Source organism: Trachemys scripta, chromosome 13 (genome assembly GCF_013100865.1).
Source record: "Trachemys scripta elegans isolate TJP31775 chromosome 13, CAS_Tse_1.0, whole genome shotgun sequence".
NCBI classification, from domain to species: Eukaryota; Metazoa; Chordata; order Testudines; family Emydidae; genus Trachemys; species Trachemys scripta.
In genome coordinates this window covers 6,971,591-6,995,873 of record NC_048310.1, presented here as the reverse complement: position 1 = coordinate 6,995,873, position 24,283 = coordinate 6,971,591, and the positions used below count along the sequence as shown (strand labels likewise).

Sequence of the window (24,283 nt, the reverse complement as noted above, 5' to 3'; positions counted from 1 at the left end):
TTCTTGGAACTCCTGGCAAGCACTCATCCCGTTTGGCCTCCCAGCTGGAGACACATGGGGATGACTGGCATGAGGCCAGCATTGGCAGATGGTAGCCACTGTAAAATGCTTCTGTCTTAACTACTCAGCAGGCTGGGGGATTTTGGGTAGTGGATAGGCCCGAGCATCAAAACACTGGCTCTCTCTATCAGCCTCCCACTGACAGCTGGTTCAGCAGGCTGGGTACTCTCCCCTTCTGGGCTTAGCATTTACTCCCACGTCTCCCATCTCATGAGCCAGTCACCCACTCATTGCCGTACTTCATCGTGCTTCAAAACAGGTCGACCTAAACTTGGCCCCAATTCCCACCTGAGCTGGCTACGTCGAGCTTTCCCTTCAGATCAGCTCTAAGGCTCGGCTCCTCAGAGGTATTTCACCTCAAAAGGTGAAATCAGTGGACGTTAGGAGCCTAAATACCTTGGAGGACCTGGGTCTAAGCCGTGCAGCGCTGCTGAAGGCAAGCGAGCGAATGAGACCCACCTAAGTCCTGCTGCTTGTGTGAGTCAGCAGAGAAACTCCACACCTCCAGTCAGTGGTTGATGTTTCTCACCCAACCTTGAGCAGCTCTTCCAAATAGGACCCTAGAGCCCAGCCACTGTTCCCTCCGTCGGGCATACCTGTGATGGGAACTGTATGTTGGTCAGCTTGTGGGGACACATTTGGTTCACTCGCAGACATTAAGACTAGAAGGGACAATTATGAATATCTAGCCTGACCACCTGCATAACATAGGCCATATAATCTCCGCCAGTGTATAATTTTGGCTTCCACCTCCTGTGCTACCTCAGGATTTGAGCCCGTACCTCTGGCACCATAAGCAAGAGCCAGGCTAACTCTCCTTTGGGTTTCAAACAATGCCTCCTTCACTCACGCCATGGGGAGAGCGACCATTAAGCCAAAAAAGTGACACTGCAAGGCAGCTACCACCAGTACACGTTGCTGTCACAGATAAAGTCGTCATGCCACCAAGCAAACGATTCCAAGCCACTGTCGAGGACCTGTATACAGTGTGCCCCTTCTGCTGAGCTGGCCTGGATTGTGCTTTAGGGTATTGAGGAGCGGACTACACCAAGACATATAGCTCAACCTCCCTTCCTGTACCCTGCCATGACGAAACGTGGGTGGAACTCCTAGAGCTGGCAGTTTTCCGAGGCAGCAGGGCCAGATTCAGGGGAGCCAAAGGCTTATGCTAGATGTGAATTTGCTTGTGTATGCAATCCTCTACTGAGAGGTAGACACCTCTGATAATTAAGGGATGGCATCAGTTCCATAGTGACTCTCAGCAGGCCTTTCCTGGATAGACTGTCCTCTTGCTATAAAGTCGAGGTGGGGGAAATGAGACAGGCACCCATCAAGAGGAAGATGAAGGATCCCACTTCAAAAAGTCTCCCTCAGGCTGGGCATTTTTATGTTGATATTTCTGAATTAAAATAAAACCTTCAGAGATGTAGGCAAATGCAGGAGCTGGAGAGAGGGACTTGGAAATGAGCATATGCAAGAGAGGGACCCTGGAAAATACAGCTCCCTGTCCTTATTTAGAACGCACTGTCTCTCGAGATCCAAATATCCTCCGGAAATAGATGCTGAGAAAAAATTAAACATGGCTAGATGAGGCTGCTGCCCAGCAGGAAAATAGGCTGCACAATAAAGAGTTGCAGATCACAGCAGAACTCCACAAAAATAATACTCAGGAACAGGACGAAAGGAAGGGAGGGTGCCTTCCAGAGAGGATCCCACCAAGCAATTGTAGGCTTGTAAACCTGTCACACCTCCGTCCTCAATCCACCTGGTCAGCTCTTGTCGACACCAAGAGAACGGCCAACCCAGTACAGAAACAGGACTATTAGTGACTAAGCAGTCTGGCCATCGAGAGGCTTTCCACTCCACGTTGTCCGAGCACTTGGGGACAACAGACCCGCACTAGGAAAGAGATCTTAGTTAAATTTGAAGAGGAGTGAACTTGCGGGGGTCCTAAATGGAACTGCTTTGCATTTGAACCTTAAATGGATCTATAGACCGTTTTGCCAATAAGAAAAACCAATGGTATCAGTGGGGTGATTAAGGGGATTCTGGTGGATGCAAAGGGGGCCCCCCAAAATTTATTTTGCAAGACAAGAGCAAAGGAATTAAAAGTTAGGAGGGTTAATTCAGGAAAAAACAAAATGACTCAGCCAAACAACTTTATTATGAAAGCACTTAGAAAAAACCATACCCAGCCCCTGGCCAGATGAAGGACATCTGGGGCTAGGAACCTCAAGTGATGTTCTGATTCTGTTAAGCAGTCTGTCTTCAGCCAACTTAAACAGCTGTCAACAAATTTACAATGTGTATTCAAATTTTAGCAGAACACATTCCCGGCCAGCAATCCTGTTTACGAAGGCTTGTTTACAGGGTGATAATGGCAGAAATATACTGTTAGAGAGGCACGCCAGCCTTGGACTGCCCGAGACATTAGTGTGTAGCAGCCAGGGGCCTTTGGAACCTACGGTACATACCGGATAAGAGACACATCAGGTTTAGATGGTTGGTTCAATTGGCCGTCGTCCCAGTGAGGTGTCTGCACCCACACTGCTCATTCTCAGCATCACATGCATTTAAACCGAACCTTCATAAAAAGTCTTTGCCATCGCATGTGCCAATTTCGCCACCTTCTTCTCCTTTGCATCAGGGCCCATATTGTGGCGGGCTAGTTTAATCCAGTATTGCTCAGTCCTGGGCAGATAGTCTGTGTATTTCTCATCAAGCTGAACAGATGGGTGCCGCTCCTCTTCTAGCGCACGACAGGAGGGAAACAGAAAGGAAGAGAGAGGTCACAAACAGCTGATGAAAGCAATCTGCTTGCCCGTGTGCCGGGCTGGTTGAGAGGACGCTGCAGCGAACATATTTTAATGCGACAGTTTAAAGACTATCGATAGCTAGGGGAAATGGTTTTTCTCCCCAGGACACAGGCAAACCTGGAACAGAGTGTACTATGGAAATAGGATTTCTTTTGGAAAGCTCAACTTGCCGCTGGATTTTTGCCCAACTGTTGGAGTCTCTTCTGTGGGCTTGGACAGTGCCTGGAGGTCCTTAAGTTGGGGACCAAATGGAACAAGAACAATAAATGGCTTTAAATGAAAGGACTAGTAGCCCTGGTTGGAAAGGCAAACAGACATATGTGCAGTGCAAACATACTAGCTGAAAATGCCCTCTCCCCACCCAATATCCCCCTTCTGAGCCCACACGTAGCTGTGTCAATGAACCTCAATCCTGACCTGCAAAACTCCCTGCAGCTCTTTCTGAGATAGAGGTGGGAAGTAGTGGTCTAAGCACAGGACAGCAAAGCCAGCAGATTTCTAACCCATGACCCCCCTCCCCCTGACGGCTTAGTGAGGACTGACACCTGTAACCGTACCCGGAAGGTGAAAAGCGCTGAGCCATTACCAGTTCCTAAATTCCCTGTAGCATCTTATTGCTGGAAAATCCCAGGGGGCTCAAGCGGTCATTAAAAGGTGGCCTGGGTTGCTAATAAAGCACAGCAGCTTCAAATTCTGAAGCCACTTCATAAAACCAGAGACAAGGCTGAAAACCAGAGACAAGGCTGAAAGCTCTAGAACATCACAAACTGGAGCAAGGCAGCCAAAATTGCAGATTGTGGGGCAAAACACACCCCGAACAACTACCAATCCATGTGTTCTTCTCATTCCTTTTAGCAGAATTACCTTCATCATCTTCACTCTCTTCATCAGAGCCTTCCTCCTCATCATCACCACCTCCCTCTGCACCTTCTACATCATCCCCCTCCTCATCGGACTCGGACTCTTCCAGCCATTCTTGAGTTTCTTCAACAGTAAAACAAACATATACAATGAATAAACAAAACACAATAAACCCTCTTGGGGTGGCTGGAATTGTTACTGGGAGAATGAGACAGTCAGACAGTGTCCCGTCTTTCTGAGCTGAGCAGTCGTCACATAGCCACCCTGCAGTTCAGCCACCATGAGACACCAAGTTCTGAACTTCAGTAACTCCTCGCTTAACACTGTAGTTATGTTCCTGAGAAAGGCGACTTTAAGCGAAATGATGTTAAGCGAATCCAATTTCCCCATAAGAATTAATGTAAATAGGGGGGTTAGGTTCCAAGGAAATTTTTTTCCACCAGACAAAAGATAGATATAGATATAGATATATATACACATATACGCACACACACACACACACAAAGTATTAAACAAACAATTTAATACTGGTACACAGCGATGATGATTGTGAAGCTTGGTTGAGGTGGTGAAGTCAGAGGGTGGGCTATTTCCCAGGGAATACCTTACTGCTACACGATGAACTAGCACTCGGCTGAGCCCCCAAGGGTTAACCCATTGTTGTTAATGTAGCCTCACACTCTACAAGGCAGCAGGAATGGAGGGAGAGAAGACAGCCTGGCAGACAGAGATAGAGACACACACCGTGTGTGTGTGTGTGTGAGATGTGTATTGCCCCTTTAAGTACTCTGACCCCACTCTAAGTACATTGCCTTTTTAAGTAGATCAGCAAGTTGAGACAGTAGCTGCTGCCAGCAAGCTCCCTCCACCCTGAGCCCTGTCGTGTGTCAACCCCTCCCTCCCCCGCTCACTCTATGGATATGGGGTAAGCAGGGTGCAGGAGCGGGGGGGACACCCTGACATTAGCACTCCTCTTCCCCCCGACCCCTGCACAGCAAGCAGGAGGCTCCGGGGAGCAGCTCCAAGGCAGAGGGCAGGAGCAGCACACGGCAATGTGGGGAGGGACAGCTGAACTGCCGGCAATTGCTAGCCTGCTGGGCGGCTGCAGCACAGGGAACTTATGGGAACAGGGATCTGATGGGGGGGCTGCCGGTCCACCCTGGTTCCAAGCCCCCACCAGCTAGCTCCAATGGGCTGCTCTTCCTGCAAGCAGTGGACAAAGCAGGCGGCTGCCAAACAATGTTATAAGGGAGCACTGCGCAACTTTAAACAAGCATGTTCCCTAATTGATCAGCAACCTAACAACGAAACAACATTAACCGGGACAACTTTAAGTGAGGAATTACTATACTGATTAGAGTTTATATGCATGCATGAAACAGAGATGGGGGGGGGGAAAAAAGGCCGATAACAGCTATGGAAGACAGCATGGTTCAGAGCCTGGGTTGATCAAGGACACCTACGTTCAATTCCCACCTCTGCCATCTGCTGTGTAACCTTAGGCAAGCCATTTCATCCACCTGTGCCTCAGTTTCCCCTCTCACCCTTTGTCTGTCTTGTCTATTTAAACCAGGGGTTCTCAAACTGGGGGTCGGGACCCCTCAGGGGGTCACGAGGTTGTTACATGGGGCGTCGCAAGCTGTCAGCCTCCACCCCAAACCCCACTTTACCTCAAGCATTTATAATGGTGTTAATTTATAAGGGGGGGGAGGGTCACACTCAGAAGCTTGCTCTGTGAAAGGGGTCACCAGTACAAACATTTCAGAACCACAGATTTAAACCGTGAGCTCTTCAGAGCATGGATTGTCTTCCACTGTGCCTGTACAGCACCTAGGACAATGGGACCTCGATCCTGGTTGGAAGTTCTAAGTGCTACCATAATACAAATAATAAAAAAAAATAGTAAGAAATGCAACGTTGGCGCTTGCCCCACAGTCTCATTAGATTGTAAGCGCCTCAGGGCAGGTGGCTTGCCTTCACAAATGCACCTCAAACGAGGCTGGCAGCTATACCGATTGCATCTGAATAAATGAGAATGCTGACAGTGCTGTGCAATGCCACGTGGGATGGGAATTCAAGGGCTCAACTTCCATGCTCCCAGTTTCCCTCCTACAGCCCATTTCCCATCCTCATCTACATGAGAACAGCACAGAGAGGCACTGAGCAAACACGGGAAGCAATGAGGCTGCATTAAAAGGCCACTGAGGGAGAGGAGAGAGAGCACGAGTGGTAGGGGGAAGAATAAGGAAATTCCATCCGGATTATCTAGTTATACAGATGTGAAAATGGGAGGGGGTTGAAGACACAGCCTTACCAGAGAACCTGTTCTCTACACTCACCTCAAAATCACGTGCCAAAGATATTAAGTGAGAACCAAGGACCTGGCTTTTAAAGCTTTACCCTCAGGGGCATTTCTGAATCGATTTGACTGGAAGCACAGGGTAGCATCAGTGGTTCTGGCCTCTCTGAGGGCCGTGGGTACTGAGGTGGATTTAAGTGAAAGCTTGGAGTGAACATGCTGTAGGTGGATTCATTAGGGGAAAGACCTGAATTAACTTTCCTGACGCCATGCGGAGAAGCCGCAGTCAGTATTGCCTGCCAGACATTGCCCCACTCCTAGAGAATAACCAACAGGCAATATGCTTGCAAGGCTACCCTGAAAATCTGGACCTCCAGATCTCTTTGGCGGTGTGCAGGAACTGCCGCGGTTAGTGGCAGGGAAAGCAAGCGGCAATGAGCTCTGAAAGCCTGGGGAGTGTCTAGGCGAGGGCGTCACAATCATGTGTGGAATCCCCTGCTTCATGCCGGTCGTTTTGACACATCTGTATACTGAAATGTGCTCAATTCTTGTCCCTCCTGCTGACTTCAAAGTGACCCCATTGATGATTTTATCACCTCCTCACAGCTCAGGTGAAGTGGAAGCCCCTTTATTTCTGGCTACGGAGTATCACTCCCAGTAGGAAGCGAGCAGACTTGGCTCATAAGATTTCCCAAATTCCTTATCCTCCCTGCATTCACCCCAGGCAAAACTTACTTTTACACAAAAACCACTCAGGGCACAATGCAGTACCATTAGGAGAGGCCATAAACATGCTTTATGACCAGGGGATTAAGGGAAGAATTTGTGATCCCACAATAAATAAGGCCAGTCGACTGGAGGTCATGAGGCCAGGGAAGGTTCTTATACGGATTAAGCTATGCCAAATTTAGTTCCGCTGTGTGTAAAGGGAGCCTGCTGCCAGCAAGTTAAAGAATACGGTCCCTCCTGAAATCTGCTCTGCAATGATTCACCTGTTTCCATGTTGCCCTAAATAGACCATTACTGAAAGACTGTAGGCTTAGGTGAGATTTGGCCCCAGTTACCATTAGTGCTGGAATAAGGCTAACTCTGACTGTCCTTAAAGTATCAGGTGCTGTGCGGGTGAACTCTAGGTTGAGATTGAATACAAGCAGGACACTGGATGCAGAGATCCAGGCCATGTGCATGAACTCAGACTGTGGCTTTGAGAACAGGATTTTATGTCGGAGCTGCTTTAGTCTGCCTGTCTGGGAGAAAGAAAACAAACCTGCTCTATCATCATCATCATGATGGTTGCACAGCACAGCGGCCGGAGCACAGGAGAGGGAGTCAGGAACCCTTGAGTTCTAAACCCTACCTGTGCCACAGACTTTCACTGTGGACTTAGGCAAATCACTTGACCTCCACTGACTTAATGTCTTCATTTGTGAAGTGAGGACGTAATTTCCTCTCTCGCCCCACTGGCTGGCAAAGATTCACTTCCCTCCAGAGACAGGAATGACAAATGGCTAGTTTGGAGACTGCACATGAATGCACAATGAGTGAGAGGAAGGATGATGTAGTAGTTAGGACTTGGGAAACCTTGGGTCCAGTCCATGCTCCGCCACAGACTTCATGTGTGACCTTGGGCAAATCACCTAGCCTCCCAGAGTATGTCTATGCTGCAGTTAAAAACCCTCTGCTGGCCTGTGCCAGTTGACTCAGGCTCGCGGGGCTCAGGCTGTGGGGCTGTTTAACTGCAGTGCAGATGTTCAGGCTCAGGCTTGAATCTGGGCTTTAGGGCCCTGCGAGATGGGAGAGTCGCAGCCGCTACACCGCAATTAAACAGCCCGTTAGCTTAAGCCTCTTAGCCTGAGTCAGCTGGCACGGGCCAGCAGTGGATGTGTAATTGCAGTGTGAACATACCCTCAGGGTACATCTTCACAGCCAAAAAAACCCCCACGGCAGCGAGTCCCATTGCCTGGGTCTACAGACTCCGGCTCACAGGGCTCATGCTACAGCGCTAAAAATACACTTGTGGATGTTCTGGCTCAGGCTGAACCTCCGGACTCTGAAGCCCGGGGAGGGGGATGGGTTTCTAACCGTGAAGCAGAACATCTAAAAGCTATTTTTAGCAGCGTAGTGCGAGTCCCAGAAGCCGGAGTCTGTAGACCTGGGTTCGGAGATTTGCTGCCATGGGGGTTTTTCGCTGTGGAGGTGTACCTCTGTGCCTTGGTACCCCACCTATAAAATGGAGATAGTAGTCCTGCTCTGCCTCCCGGGTGCTGTGCGGATCAACATATTAAAAGACTGTGAGGCGCTCGGATATTATGGTCTGTTGTGATAACTGGGCTTAAAAATTGACCCTAATTGTGAGTTCAACCGTAAAATGTATGTGAAAGTCCGTAAGATGTCACAACGACATCTAACGAGAGACGTTGATGGGAAAAGACATGAACGGGAGACAGAAGAACTGCACTAGTCCAAACAAAAAGGCTACAAGGGCTGTGTTAAGATCATGCCTGGTAAACAAGGGAAGTGAGAGACTGGAAATCAGTGAACCAAAATTGGTATTTTGGAAACGAGGCCTAACTGGTGGACAAAATGATGAGGGGGGTTGGCTATTTCACCCACCACTCCCTTTGGGGTCCTTGAAGGGGACGACTTTGGGAGAAAAACTGACTACTGGAGGGAGCTTCACCATTATGGCTGCTACCCCACTGTCTCCTGGGACCTGGACCTTCCTTGTCCTAGCCCTGAGAGATGCTCTGACCAGACGGGGCCAGAAAGAAGAACCGAGGTGACGCCACCACCTTTTCTGGCTATAGCTGAATCCCAACCACCACCTGGGATGAAATGGGATTGGACTTTAACAGCAATAGCAGCAGTAGCAACAGCTCCAGCTCCTCTCAACTAACTTATTTTTTCCCCCACCGGACAGTTTTTACCATCTTTGATCCCATCTAAGAGAAGGTCAGACAAGGTTTTTTTTTCCCTTTTAAAACTCTCTCCAGTTAAAGGCAAAAGGAACAAGGGAGAAAAAACTTTAAATAAAACAGTTTAGAGACCTCTACAACATTATCTAAAATAAAAAAAAAAAATTAAAAATTAATGCAATAGCATTATTTGCACACGATAATGCTGTGTTTTAAGGTGTGATATCCCTGCTGTCTACCAGAGTGGAGTATATCATATTGAACAGGGAGATTATTCACAATTCCCCTTCTTTTTTTGCTCTGATGCTTCATGGGATATTGGATCTTAAACTAGCTACTAGTCCAGGAATGAGTTTTGCCCGTCCGGCAACCTTAAACGGCACATATTTGGGAGAGAGGCTGAGAAAAATGTTCTGTGGGAGGGAGATGGCAGCGATTTGAGAACTGCTCAGAAGTTTAAAACTTTAGAATGTATCTTTGGGGAGATGAAGTAAGGGCAGAGTGTAGGTGGGATTAAAGGAGCAAGATAAATGCAGTTAGTCACCTGGCTATCACCACTACTTACACTCCGTGGTATAAATATTGTAATTAACTGGCGTGTGCTCACAATTACACGTATGTTTGACAGAGCTAAAATTCGGTCGGGACGCGGGACAAATACCTAAATATCGGGACAGTCACGATTTTATCGGGACATCTGGTCACCCTAGTTTGCAAGCCACTGCCCTCTGCTGGATGGAATCAGAACTACACACCCGTGCACCAAAGGACTTGTATTGTTATCGGCTAACAGAGATGCTCCTTCAGCTTACATTTTAAGCACATGTGTTTTCAAAGCAGGAGGATCTGAGTTCTGTCCCTATCCTCACCACAAAGTTGTGTGCAGCCCAAGCATGCAGCATGGTGAGAACTGTGAAGTATCTTGGAGCCCATGAATTTGTACCCTCCCAAGCTATGGTCTTTCTGAAAAATGCCAGCGTTCGAAGGGTTAATTTCAGCTACGGCGAAAGCCACTCCATTTTTTTCATGGTGCTGCTGAAAACCGCACCTGCCCAAGAGCCCTCTTGGGAGGTGCAGGTGCCATATCTGCTGGAGATGGTGCTGGCAGGGCTGGCATGGGTACACTCAGTGGATGCCAGCGCCAAGTATTCTAACTGCCTGAAATGCACAGGAAAGGATTAACCCGCAGCCATAACTTACTTGGATCCATCTCCACCAGGACCTTCCATTCCTCCATCTTGTGGAGGTCGATGCTATAGAGGTCATTGAGGGTGAACTGGCGGTCCCCCACTTCAAACATCCCCCCGTAGACATAGAGAACCCCATGCTTCACTGCCAGCATAGCATTTGAACGTGGGCACGGCTCCACCTGCTCGCCGGAGGCTTCATCACCGGCCTCTTCTTCGTCTTCAGACCTCTCCGGCTCCACTTCAGGGGCAGAGACCACCTGCTTGATCGTCATGACAGTCCCATCCTCTGCCACCACCTCTTTGACGATCTCCACGGGGCCCTGAGGGGGCTGGCCCTCTGCCTCTCCATCCCCGGCGCCCTCTGCCTCAGCCTTTTTGCCTCGCCTACGTTTCTTCTTCTCAGATTTAGGTCCCTATTGATAGGAAGTACATTAGAAAAGCTGTCAGAGAATACGGTATGCGACTGTGAATCTGAGCAACACTTACGTACAGCATAACACACCATACAGTGGTGAACACAATGCACTGAAATGCAATTTGGGGATTCAATTAAGGTTTATTGGTGCCATAATTCTCAGAAGATGGGCACATGCTCCAACCGAACAGTGACTGCTCCTCTAGCTGTGACGTGAAGAACAGGAAAGGCTGTGGTGTGCAATTGTTGCTTCTATTAATACAAAAGTGTGTGCTGGGGCAGGAGAAACACAGCACACTCTCACTCACACATACACACAGAGATCTCACTAGTTTGTGGTTGGCGCAAAATACAATGACCCACCATTCTGAGAAATCAAAACACTGTGACTGAGTGCTAAATGACAGCACCTTAGCAGGAAGAACTCCAGGTCTTTCAGGGTGCTGTACCAAAGGGCTGGGAAACAGTTTGCCAGGAAATCAGACACAAACTTGCTCCTGGAGCTTTGCCTGTTGTTATGCGACTGGTTTTCCCTCTTTCAGAACAGACCAAGAAGCACTGGGGTCAGGAGGAAGGAAGTTGAGTCAGGTCATCTGCATCTGGTTTACTCCTTGAAAACAGTTGGAGTAATGCCAAAAATCTGGGGCGACATGTCTGAAGGTTTAACATTCTATCTCCCCCTTCATCAGTCAGCTAAAGGGTATGTTTTCACTGCAAAAAGAGGCATGTTTTTATATCAGGTTATCTATCTCACGATAAAATCCACCATTGTGGTTTTTACCCCAATGTAACTAGTCCAGCTCAACCGTATATCCTTATGTCCTGGAGTTCACCTTGACTAGCTACATTGAGATAAAAGCCCCAGTGCTTCGTTTCCACAAGGATTCTATAATGAGATAGCTCCCGCAGTGTATCAAATTACGCCAAAAAGTTGTGACTTGTAGCTACACTCTGAACAGAATTAGATTTAAAACCATAACGAAGTCATAAATCAGAGAAGCTTCAGATTCCATGGGCTAAGATAAACAGGGAGGAGTTATTGTATATCTTTTTCCAATACCTTTAGTTGTCCAGGAAACCAGCGGTTCTTTCCCATATCATAGAAATAAATATCACTGAAGAACTCTCCTTCAATGCGCTCTTCCTCTTCTTCGTCATGCACACCTCCGAAGAGAAGGGATCGGTTATTGGGGCCTATTGCCACAGAGAAGCCAGACCTGGGAGTTGGTTTCACACCTGACGGGCTAAGCCGATTCCATACCCACTTGTCTGGTAATGGAAAAAAGAGAAGGAAACAAAGAAAGTCAATTCACACAGGGGGTGGCTGAAAATTCCAGCTGCTTCAAAACTTCAAAGGCCCTTCAATTCTATAGTAATATCAGCAAGAAACTCACTGACCCATTTTGGTTTCCTTAGCTATTTCACAGTATCTTCAACAATTTCTTTAAATAATGTTAATCATAACGATTTGCATTTGCCAGTTTAATCACCCAGCTAATCCATGTGTTCCATTTTCCATTCTTTGCCCTCAGAAAGCAATTGTGTATGCAAATAAAAATTGTACATCTGCTCTTTAATACAAAAAGCCATCTTCGAGATATGCTTTTCAGAGTGGGGCGGGAGGAAGCACATGTGTGTTTAACGAAGGAAGAGCTCATATTTCTGTTCATAGCACAAGTAATACACTGGCAAGGTCGGACTTAATTCCTCTGTTTATTTGCAGCCTAGAATGCCATAAGCAGCTGCAATGCAAACTTTACCCACAGAGTGCATTGCAAGTAGAGTATTGGCCCTGGAATACAAAAAAAGCTGTCTCTAGGAACGATTGGGAAGCATGCCGCATTCTGGTACCTTTCCCGGGCCTCTTCTACCAGCAGCCATGGTCTATGTTGCCTTTTAAGTGCTCTAGTCTTCCAGGAAAGAATACCAGGCTTACTCAACAGAGACTTCAGGTCACACTTAAAAGCAGTACCCCAGGGTGGAAAATAGCCTGCGTTCCAAGCCCTCCTCCTCCAAACCTTTCTAACCCAAATTTTTAGCAGCTCCATTCCAGTTCTGAAATGCAAGACACAAATATGTTGTAACCTACATAGGACTGAGTGGGCATTGGTAGCCATGCAAACCAGAATCCAGCAGTGGGTCACTGAAGAGTAGCGTGCCTAATCTGTGTGTTTGGGGAGAGAACAGGGTTCATACTGGGACCGGCAAGATGACAATTGCTGAAAGGTGCACGGAGGAAGAATTAAGTCTTGACAACTCTATCCAGCTTACTCATTTGGTTATATAAACAGTGGCTAGTGGATATTAAACAGGAAAGATCATAGTAGGTAGAGATGGGAAACACCTACTAGATACATAAGTCATTCACTCTGTATGCACAGGACACAGATCCTGTATTGACAAGAAAGCAAGCGAGGGCCAGGTTTTCAGAGCTGTACCGATTCTGCTCTGGGGAACGGACATTCCAAAATTTTGTTTTGAAAAAAGAAAAAAAAAATCCAAACATTTTGTTCTGACCTTAACGAAACTTCTCCGAGGCTCCGAGCTGCCCCGAATCCTAGCAGCCTGTGAGGTGGGGAGCCTGGGAGCACATGCACGCCAGTTCTAACTTGTAACACAGCCCTTCCCTTCCCCTCAGCTGCTCTGGGCCTAGGCCTCGCTATGGGCAGAGAATGCCAACTGGGAAAAACCGCACGGGGGTTTTACTGCGCACACACATGAAGACTCAGAGGAGCAAACACCAAACCCAACAGCATGAGGACAAGAGCTAGCATTTACACTTTGGTCTCCACGGCTTGAAAGCGTGGCCTAACCAGAGGCAGGCTTGAACCAGAGCAATGGACCTCTCTATCCCACTGTGATAGAGGCTGGATCCAGAGCCAGATCTGGAGGCAAACATTGCTACCTGGGGCGGAGTCAGAACCAAATCTGGACATCACAGAACACTGGAGAACGTCGGATTCAGTCCTAAACCCAGATCTGAGCCAGATCTCAAACTCAGCCCTAGTCCTAACCCACTGGACCTGCTAGCTCGCTCTCCCTACATACACGTCATGGCTAGTACTAATCACAGCTCCAAAACCTATACCAGCAATTGGCTTGGGCTGCGCGCAGAGGCACTGCAGCAAGGAGTAGCAATGACACACCCTATTGCATTCCCCTGCCACAGCTGCACTAGCATCATTCGACCCTCTCTCTGCTCCAATTGCTTTGCTATTTCGCTTACTAGGTTACTCTGTTTCTGTCCCGTCCGTCAACAAGGTGCTTTAAAGGAGCAAATCCTGTACTGCTCCTATGATCCTGTAAGTCTCTGAACATCAGTGACCCAGTATGATTCCACTGCTGGGAGAGGGGCAGCATTGGAGGAACCTGTACAAAAATCACGCACCCTCTCTGTGCCAGAGATCCCATCCCTGCAAGGACTGCCATGCCCTTGGCATGTGGGTAGCAGGCATAGGGGAGGGCAGGCATGCAATAGGATCAATCTCTTATGGAGAGAGGATACAGCAATTGTGAAATCTACTGCAGCTTTGGGGCCACAGAAACAGATGCTGAATAGCCATGGGTGCCTAAGAATTCCTTCTCCATTGTCCTCTACAAAGCTGCCTGCATGCCTGGGTGGGGGAAACGTTTGTCCCTAAACGCCCCACATGTCACCCAATTCATCTCATCTTCCCATTCAACTTGTATTTTCCTTTTTTAAAGCAAGAATCCTGGTACAAATCCTCTAACTGCTCCTGGAAAGAAGAGACATTCAAATCAACTTGTCCTGGGGAAGCGGTCCATCTGGTCTGCTTAGAATCGAGGCAGATCCAGCGACATGGTGGTTTTCATAATTGGTGAAATTTGTTCTGGGTAGTGTTCTTTTTTTTTTATTATTCATCTTCATTGAGAGGGAAAGAAGACTGGCATATCAAAGTGGCTCAGCATCAACCACAACCCGGCCCTGTTCCCTCTTACAGTCGCTGAGTGGCAATTCACCTTCCTCCTTGCCCACGCCTTCAGCCTTCAGCAGGAACATGTCGGTGTGCAGAGTGCCTTTGTCAACATCTTTCTTAATTCTCTGCAAAGAAGAGAAGGATAAAACACAAAATAAAACACTTTGCAATGGCCCAACACATCTGATTCTCCACGGCCTTGCACCTGGCAGTCATCTGCACCAGACTAGTAGAACTTTACACCCAGTTTGCAGAGCTGCAATTGACAACACAAGGGGCAAGGCAGTAGCCAATCAGGCCCAGTATCTGTGCACCCCAGCCTTTAACTAACTTGCTCAATGACTTCCTTCCCAGGGAGGGAAGTTGCCATGCACGACGGAGATGACGAGAAGGAAGTAGCTTTAAGTGGTAGTGACAAATTTTATAAAGAGAGAAAGAAGGGCATTATTGTGGCATCAAGAAACCCAAGATCTATTCCTGATATTCCACCGACTTCCTGAGAGACCCTCAGGCAAGTTACAAGCTCCGTGCCTCAGTTTCCCCATCTGTGAAATTGGGACGATGACACCTACTGCACAGGGGTGTCATGACCCTAAATTCACTGGCATTTGTAAGGTACTTTGGGATTCTGAATCAGAAGGCACAGCAGAAGCTGAAAGTATTATGGTTCAAGTTCCCCTGAACTTCCGTTATTGCTCTCCCAGGTCATGCTTAACTACAGTTGCCACAATTCCCACACGATCCCTCAGGTCCCCTACCCGGCCATGGCCAGTTATAACAGGAACTGAGGTGAGGACAGCCTTCTGCACCTTGACTACGTCTGTCACTGTAAGCGTTTGGCATCAGCTTTCTCTGCTAAACAGACTAAAACAAGGGGCCCAATCCCGGTCTTCCTGAAGGCAGCAGCAAACCTCCCACCGACTACAGTGGGAGCAGGACCATGCCTCAGCAGATGTAATTAGATGCATGGTTTTAAATGCCATTCCTCTCCCCCACTTTTGTTTCTTATCCTATGAATTCCTGTACTTCGGTGCTCATAGCAACATGTGTTATTTGAAGGTAGCAGTATGCAATGCCACCGTGGGAGGTCTCTTAATAATGTCATTAGCCACCCATCCTTCAGTTGGAGCTCCCACTTCTCGTCCCCCCAGGAGTGGTGGCATTCAACATTCTGCGCGCAACAGATTCGTTCTGAAAACAGGATCCAGGAAGCGCAATGGGAAGTGGGCCCAAGCCAGGATGGTCTGGTGCAAAATTCAGGAGTGTTCAGATCCCGGATGTTGACTCAGGCCCATCTCAGAGAACACAACACAACTCCATCTCGTACAGCATCTTGTATACAAAACATACCCAGATTCAGAGAGTCCAGGGCCAGGAGGGACCACTGTGATCATACTCTGACTTTGTGTATAACACAGGAAAGAGAACTTCCCCCAAATAACTCCTACAGCAGATCTTTTAGAAAAACATCCAGTCTTGATTTAAAATTGCCAGCGATGGAGAATCCACCACGGCCCTTAGTAAATTGTTCTAATGGTTAATTACCCTCACTGTTAAAAACTACACCTTATTTCCAATCCGAATTGGTCTAGCTTCAATTTCCAGCCATTGGATTGTGCTACCCCTTTCTCTGCTAGACTGAAAAGCCCAGTATCAAATATTTGTTCCTCACACAGGTACGTACATGAGTTCAATGAGACAGTTACAACAATAATAATACATTCATAATACACCTCTACCTTGATATAGCGCTGTCCTCGGGAGCCAAAAAATCTTACCGTGTTATAGGTGAAACCGTGTTATATTGAACTTGCTTTGATCTGCCCGAGTGCGCAGTCCCACCCCCCCGGAGCGCTGCTTTACCGCGTTATATCCGAATTTGTGTTCTATGGGGTTGCATTATATCGGGGTAGAGGTGTAGTATATTATAGTATGATTATTGTTACAGGGTCAAATGTTAAACTATTGGGAGAGAGGAAAGAGAAAGGCAGAGACAGAAGAAAGGGAGGCAGGACACGTTTCCAGCTGAGGTTTGAAATGGGACATGGAGTGCACAGGGAGGCTGCAAGGATCTCTGGAGAGATTCAGGGCAGCTGGTGGGAGCAGTGGGATGAGCTCTGGCAGGTTGGTTCAAGGAAGATGGAGGAAGGTTTTTAAAAACCAAAGGGCCAAATTCTGTCCTCAGGTCTGTCCACACCAGCTCCCGCTGAATTCAGTAGGAGCCTCACACGTACCCGTAGGCGGAATGTGACTCTAAGAGGCTGATGCGAATCCCACCGAAATGAATGAAAGTCTTTCCGTTGACATCAATGGGCTCTAGACCAAGAGGACAGCTTGAACTGCGACATATTAGCCCAATGCATCTCTGTTCTTCCCTGAAGTATTAGGGAAAAACACCCTGCACGTGGGTAAGAGAATCATTGTTTTAGCTCCCGTCCTGAGAATTCTCACCGCTGTTGGGACACTGGGATTTCGCCACCTCTCCCACTTTTGTTGGAAATGGCATCCCACCCCACCAAAGAGGCCCAGAGGAGTCCCTGGGCTGCAGAAAAGTGCTAACAGCCTTTGATCACTATTCGGCTCCCATTGACTCCAATGGAAACAGCACTGGTGCCCTGATTTCTACACGGGGTCTGTATCTTTAAACTATGGGTGAGTATTAGTGTCCCTAAGGGTGAAAGGAAAGATAGCGATGCGCACTGCAATCCGGCTTTGTTACACATATGTTACAGAGTCTCACAGCAGTTGCCGACTGAACCTCCCACAGCTTCCCATGCCCCAGCGGCCAGGGGAGGCACTCCCTTCCAACAGCGAGGGGCAGATCAGTCTCCAGCCCCAACCTCGCCCCTGGCCTCTTCAGAGCCGGCAATGTCAATTTACACGTGGGCTGAGATTTTCAAAGCACTCAGCATAAGGCCAACTCTGTGGTGAGAGTTTCACCACTGACATCAATGGGAGCAGAGTTAGTGATTTGAAAAATCCCACCCAGGGTGGTTATGGGGCATGAGCTCCTGTCCACAAACTCATGCAGCTCCTCAAGACACACTTGAACCTTGGTTCCAGATGCTGAACAGCAAGTGTTTTGTCTGCTACTACATCCCCTGCTCCCATATAACTGCGTGAGAATGAAGAAATTGGTTGCTCCTAAGTGTTCCTGTCCAAAAAATTCATTATGCTCTGGATTCAGCAGGCCTTAGTGTCCCCTACCTTGAATTTCAGCACAACAGTAGAAGTCTCCCAAGAAATACAAGTGTACATTTGACATCCAAACCTCTTGCCTACCACATGCACTGGTGCTTGGACAGCACACCAGGAATTGTATCATTTGCCAGAAGTGCCGCATTTTGTTGGTGCACTGAATGGAAACACTACACTGGAAGTATTCTCCTCTTCTGGGGTGGTGCCCGGTTGCCTGCAGTGCTCTATATATAACAAGTCTCCAGACCCAAATACAGTAGCCATTATTCCTGCTGCAGAACTTGAGCTGAGCGAGGTAGGAGCTTTGGGATGCTGGGGGCAGAAACTCTGTAGGACATCAATGACATTTGTGTCTTGGGAGAAAGAGGGAAACAGCAGGAGCTCTTTATGTCCACATCGGCTGTTACTAAGAGACCAAAAGAAAAAGAAAAAAAAGCCACACAGCAAATGTCTGACTTGATGTATATTTCTTGGGTGTAATTAGGGGAGCTCTGTGCTGCAGGTATCAGCACACAGAAAGCTGGGAGCTTTCCACTGTGGACAGTCTAGTAACCATCTCCCTGGGAGGAGCCTCCAGTGCAAAAAACAAACAAACAAAAAAGCAAGAGAAAGAAAATGTTCCCTTCAAGGAAACACCCGGCAAATACCAATTCAATTAACACGGTTAGTGTCCACATCAGCATCTCATCACAATAAAGGATTCATGTTATTTTCCCTACAATCCAAGCTATGTTCTGGCTTTTTTTTAACATACGGGCACAAGAGAGTGTGTGCGCACGCGCGTGTAAGGGGCACATAACGATGAGGGGCATAGATCTGCTAACAGCACAGCTGTTAACCACAGCAATCTGAACAGTGCGGGGTGGGGGGAAATTACATGTTCCGAGTGCTGTCTGCTCCAGTATCATAAGGGCTATGAGGAAGAACTGCATTATTTCTCACCTGAAAACCATGTGGCTCCCTGTAGTAAACACACTGTATAGAAAACATGATAATGCTTTAAGGACGGAAAAAAAATCGATGAGGTGGAGTGGGAGTTACAATTCCTTGTTTTCAAAGAGATGCCTCTCTCTCTCTCTCTCTCTCACACACACACACACACACACACACACACACACACTCAAATCACTGTTAAAATGCACAGACACCAAGCAAGATTACAAAGCACTATGATTCAACAGAAACATACGGTTGCTCTCTGACCTGGCAATATTAAGCACCTTCCTTTTCACACAGAGGTCCACATTTTTAAAGGGGCTTCCACCCTCACTCTAATTTCCCATTATATAAATGTTGGCATCCAATTCCTTGTTTTGCAAGCACAACTCAGAGTGTTAGATCTCTACCTTATATTGTTTGCATCCACAATTCATAAATAACATGAGCCCTTTCCAATTTCAAAGTTCTTTGCAAGCATTCACTAATGAATACTCACCTCAGCCCTAGTGTGGGAGGGAGGGTCAGGCTTTTCATCTCCCTTTGACAGAAGGAGAAACTGAGGCACAGAACGGTTAAGTGGATTGGTCACAGTGTTTACAGCCAGGATAAGAATTCAGGGCACTCTATAGTGAAGTCATTGAAACTCAGCTCTGTCTTAACTGATTTTAAGTGCAAAATCAAAGACCATTGTTGAAAGTTCAACCCACAGGAGTCTTGGCCAGGATGCGGGAAAGAACCTTTTGATATTCAAGAGACTCAACAACTGATGACAATCACATGTCATCCCTCTAAGCATTTCAGCAAGTGAGAGCCTAACCAAATCTGCTTTTTAAAAAGAGGCATTAGAAAGCTACCCCTTAAAATGCACTATGGCATACTTCTGTGCATTCAAAAATCTCTCTCCCACAAGGTGCCCTAATGCGGTTTCTAGCCAATTTTCACCGGTGAGGTGTAACAATATTAGCTTCCTGACGTCTCCCAGCTGCATTCAGAGTTCTAGTCAGGCACACTCTGCTAAGGTTGCCTAGCAATAGCGCACTCTCATTACTTTAAACAGCCCGAGATGCAGTAGCTGCAGCGCTCTCTTTCTCTGCCACACACAAAAAAAGAAAGCCAAAAAAATGGGAATGTCTTAAAACTAAGATGAGTGGGTGAAGAATGAATATAAATTAGCCAAGGGGATTTTTTTGTATAACCAGAGATAGCTGATAAGATCCCCTTAAGTTACTTTTCAAGGCATGAGGATGACAGCAGCCAAAAAAGTAGCCCCTGCTATTTTCAGCCTGCATGAAAATGAAAGAGACTATTTGCTAGAATACATCTGAATAGAGGGATACTGTGAAGATGTATAGTAGGTATATTGCAACAGAGGGTCCTGTGGCACCTTTAAGACTAACAGAAGTATTGGGAGCATAAGCTTTCGTGGGTAAGAACCTCACTTCTTGCATCTGAAGAAGTGAGGTTCTTACCCACGAAAGCTTACGCTCCCAATACTTCTGTTAGTCTTAAAGGTGCCACAGGACCCTCTGTTGCTTTTTACAGATTCAGACTAACACGGCTACCCCTCTGATACTAGTAGGTATATTGTTCCCAGTGTTATTGATAACATCGTAGATTAGTAAGGCTCAAAGAATTTTGAAATTTATATTTACTTTCCACTATTTACCTGCTGGCCATTTGCAATCTGCACTTCACTCGTCATGGAGCAGGAGTGAAGGAGCCAAGGGGTTGGAGCAGGGGGCTGAGAGTTCAGAGCCTTGGGTTTGAGTCCTGGCTCTGCCAATGCCCTCCTATGTGGCCTCGGACAAGTCACTTCATCCTCTCTAGCTCAGTGTCCCCATAATACTTACTGCTTAGCTACCTGACAGACTGGTCGTGAGGATCAACAGGTGCATTTCAGATGCTGTGCATCATACACACACACACCACAGCAAATAACATTTAGGCTGCAGCTAGGATCAAAATAGCAATAAGATTCATCATCAAGGCTAAAACTGTGTGGTCAGCTCCCTGCACTGTAGGGGAGCTTTAAACCCACAGGCCCTGTACTATCCCAAGGCCCTGCACAATATGCACTACTGGCCCTCCAGCCCAAATGCCATCTAACGCTAACACCAGCAACCCATGGCATAGACCAAATTCCCTCCCCTCCCTTGCTGCCTGCCCTTCCAGCTCACGTGGCAGGCTGGGTGGGACAAGTGGACAAGCTGAGGGGGGAAAAGGATCTTCTGGGGAGGGAAACGTTCCTGATCAAACGTAGGAAAATGAAAGATGAGAGGACTTCGCTTAGGGCTCCACAAAGCTTGTGTGGTGGTATAGCAGCCTGGATGGCAGAGAGAAGGCTGGAGCTCCAATCTTAACAGTGAACGTCCTGGTTCTGAGTCAGATCATTTTCCCCCCAGCCATGCCTACTAAGCCACATGGCTGAGCTGTTCGGAGACAGTGCTAAGAAGGAGAAGCTATTACAATTGATACTTGCTTTCTTGAACCATCGTATGTAATCTCCACACTGGAACTGGGCCCAGAGACCTCCGTGCAAATCGCACCCATTTACACCAACTCTGACCTTAGCCCCAAGAAAAATCTCCAGCTGGCTTTGTGAATGGAGCTCCATTTGGTCACTTGGCTTGTTACACATACAGGCTGCAGAGCCTCATTCTGTCTAGCTGAAATTTTTTCATAGCTCTCTTCAATGCAGTCTCTCTCCTCCAGTAGCTGAGGCAGGAACCGTGTCTTGCTCGGTGCTTGTCCAGCTGTGTGCAATGCCATTGGTTCTCAGTACAGCATTTCACACACACACACACACACACACACACACACCCCTGCACCCCTCTCATTGTCTCTGGGAGCCTATACTCAAATTATTCTAAACAATGCACAGTTTGCTGATTGACTTCACGCTAAATCTAGAGAGACTCAACTCCATAATCAGCTGTCAGCAGAGATATCAAGTACTAAACAACCATTCGTTGTAATTTTACTCATCTCTGCAAATGAAACTATCAGGACAGGTCTGAAAATTGTCACCTTGACATCTCCTGGCAGCTACAGGCCACACAAATTAATTCTGTCCAGTGCACTGGGTCACAGTTTGCAGCTACGATACAACAGGTCTTTGGATTTACCCACTAAGCGTGAAACTCACCCATGCTCTGGGGGACACACGCAAGGCCCCAGGTATCACTTAAGCCCAGAACAGGGATGTGCAGGCAGATCAGTCATGCAAAGGGATGGTCTCCGCTCCCCTCTGGACTACACAGAAAGGGGTTCCATGACAGTCATGAACAGGGCCGTGTGCGCCGTGAGAGGCTTCTGGATTTACCGGCCCAGTACCTCACATAGTGTGCAGACCAGCAGTTGCCACTGTTTTAGTCTAAAAGCTGTCCTTTAGGTCCATGAGGAACTGCACTCTATTCGAATCCCTGCTTAGCGCCCTGCTCAAAGGCCAGCTATTTGGCTGAAATTCAACCTTCCTGGTTAAAGCCCAGACATCCTCGCTCAGGTCCTAACACTATTCATCTGCCAAATTCCTAAAAGAAAAGTAACCCGGAAACATTGCGACGCAGCTCAGCTTGGTACAGCCGCCAATTGTAACAAAAAAACCGCACAAGCTTTAATTTCCATGGGCTGCAGCACATAACCCAATCCCAGCTGCCTTCGGTGGCCTGCAGAACCCCCACATCTGACAAGCAGGTTTTGCTGCTCTCCAATCTTCAGAGCAATTGGGGAGGAAAAGCAAGGAGCAGGACAAAGCCTATTCAGGTGGAAAATCTTCCATATTGCTATTACTACTTAAACAAATGTGCATCCGAGAAGATGCAGCCATGAGCGCAGGGCCGTGAGGAGGCACAAATGTTTCTAAATATAAAGCTGGAATATTTTTCCTCTCTTCTTCGCTCATTTATTCAGATCAGAAGAACAGTGCATCCTCCTCCCCCGATGCTGCACTGCTGGAAGAAATGCCTTTCTGCTGAGTTATAAAACCCAGATCCTGCTGCTCCGGTCTGCATTATAAACATTAAAAGCGTTTGCAGGAGCCTTTTGCAAATGCTGCCAATGAAATGTTTACTTCCTGCCTCCCAGCGTGGAGACAGGGACACTTGGTCAATGAGGACATATGGTCAAAAGGGCTGGCCTGTATAAATTACCTTGATTAACAAGGCAAGAAGCCCTGCAAAGGAAGCCTGGTGCTGATCAAAGGTCTCCTTTTGGCTGACTGAGTTTGCAAACTAGCTGTGCTCCCTTAACCCCTTCAGCAGTGCGAGAAAGGACATGCAGGCTGGCAGCTCCTGCCTTACTGCCATGCGTGCTGGAATGCAGGGGCAATGGGGCTGAGCAGAAACACTTTCCTATCTGGGATCAGGAGGGCGAGACATTCTTGGTCCCAGGCCGGGCATTTATATTGGCTTTGGGGTGGCATGACGGGGCCGGAGGGTATTATCAAGAAAGGACAGCCCATCTGCCACAAGTTGAAAAATCATGGGAAATATTGGTACTGATGCCTCCTATGTTCTGCCCTGCGGCCTGCTACTAAGTCCCCCAACCCCAATTTTGGCAGCTGTGGTCTTCAGTGTAGGTATCTAATAGACTGAGACATGACCCGTTAAGGGCCAGTGAACTCCCAGATGCTGGTTGTTACTGGTACGAGGCAGGAAAAGACCATTTATCAGACACTGGCCAGCTGGCCAACAGTCACTGATGATACTCTAATGATAATACACTGGATTTATCAGACACCATCAGCAAACTTTGGTTCTGGACTCCTACGGCTTCAGGCCCAGCAAACCTGGGCTCAGAAAAACACATCATTCATTTACAGAAAACAACACAGGAGCTGCCAGACCGTCAGACCCCATGTCCCAGCCACTGCGGTATCCTGTCTTCAACTACAGTGACCAGATGTTCTGATTTTATAGGGACAGTCCCGATATTTGGGGCTTTTTCTTATATAGGCTCCTATTACCCCCCACCCCCTGTCCTGATTTTTCACACTTGCTGTCTGGTCACCCTATCTTCAACAGTGGCCAGTACCACATACTTCAGAGGGAGGTGGAGAAAACGCTACAGTAGGCAATTATGGGATAACCTGCCTGTGGGGGAGGTCTCTTCTGAACTCAGGGCTGTGAGTGGCTGGTATATGCTCTGAGACTTTATCTCCAATCTTTTATCTACCTACTTTAGGTCCTTATCTGAGCCCCATTTCTGTAATATCTGAGCACCTCACAATTTGTAATGTATTTCGACTGAACACCCCAGGGCTGCGCTATTATTCCCATTGTACAGATGGGGAACTCACGCACACAGTGTCTAAGTGACTTGCCCAAGGCTACGCAGGCAGAGCAGGGAATTAACCCAGGTCTCCCAAGTTCTAGGCTAGGGCCGTAGCCAGCAGGCTCTCCTTCCTCTGACTGCCCCAGTTCACCAAGAGGAACCTCTTACCTGTTTGGAGTAGCCACCATAGACGATTATATTGCCCTCTGGAGTGGTAGCCATTTGGCAGCCAGACCTTGGAGCAGGGCCAGTCCCTGACGGAGACAGCTTGGTCCATGTGAAAGTGTCCAGGTTGAAGGCATACACATCGTTGTAATACACGTAATCTCTAGTTAGGGCACACAAAGACTGCCATTTAGCACAGGGTAAAATGTCACTTCG

The 24,283-nt window shown here is 47.6% G+C and overlaps 1 protein-coding gene across 1 annotated transcript in view; it reads right to left on the bottom strand.

Annotated features, from left to right (window-relative positions):
• Positions 1-2,202: 2,202 nt before the first annotated feature.
• Positions 2,203-24,283, bottom strand: part of KLHDC4 (kelch domain containing 4) — a 46,207-nt gene continuing 24,126 nt past the window's right edge. Inside the window, exons 7-12 of the mRNA XM_034788560.1 lie at positions 24,071-24,230; positions 14,538-14,619; positions 11,617-11,825; positions 10,152-10,554; positions 3,741-3,860; positions 2,203-2,809 (exon numbers count right to left, since the gene is read on the bottom strand). Coding sequence (XP_034644451.1) covers positions 2,634-2,809; positions 3,741-3,860; positions 10,152-10,554; positions 11,617-11,825; positions 14,538-14,619; positions 24,071-24,230 — 1,150 coding nt within the window. The 3' untranslated portion in view covers positions 2,203-2,633. The remainder of the gene's footprint in view (positions 2,810-3,740; positions 3,861-10,151; positions 10,555-11,616; positions 11,826-14,537; positions 14,620-24,070; positions 24,231-24,283) is intronic.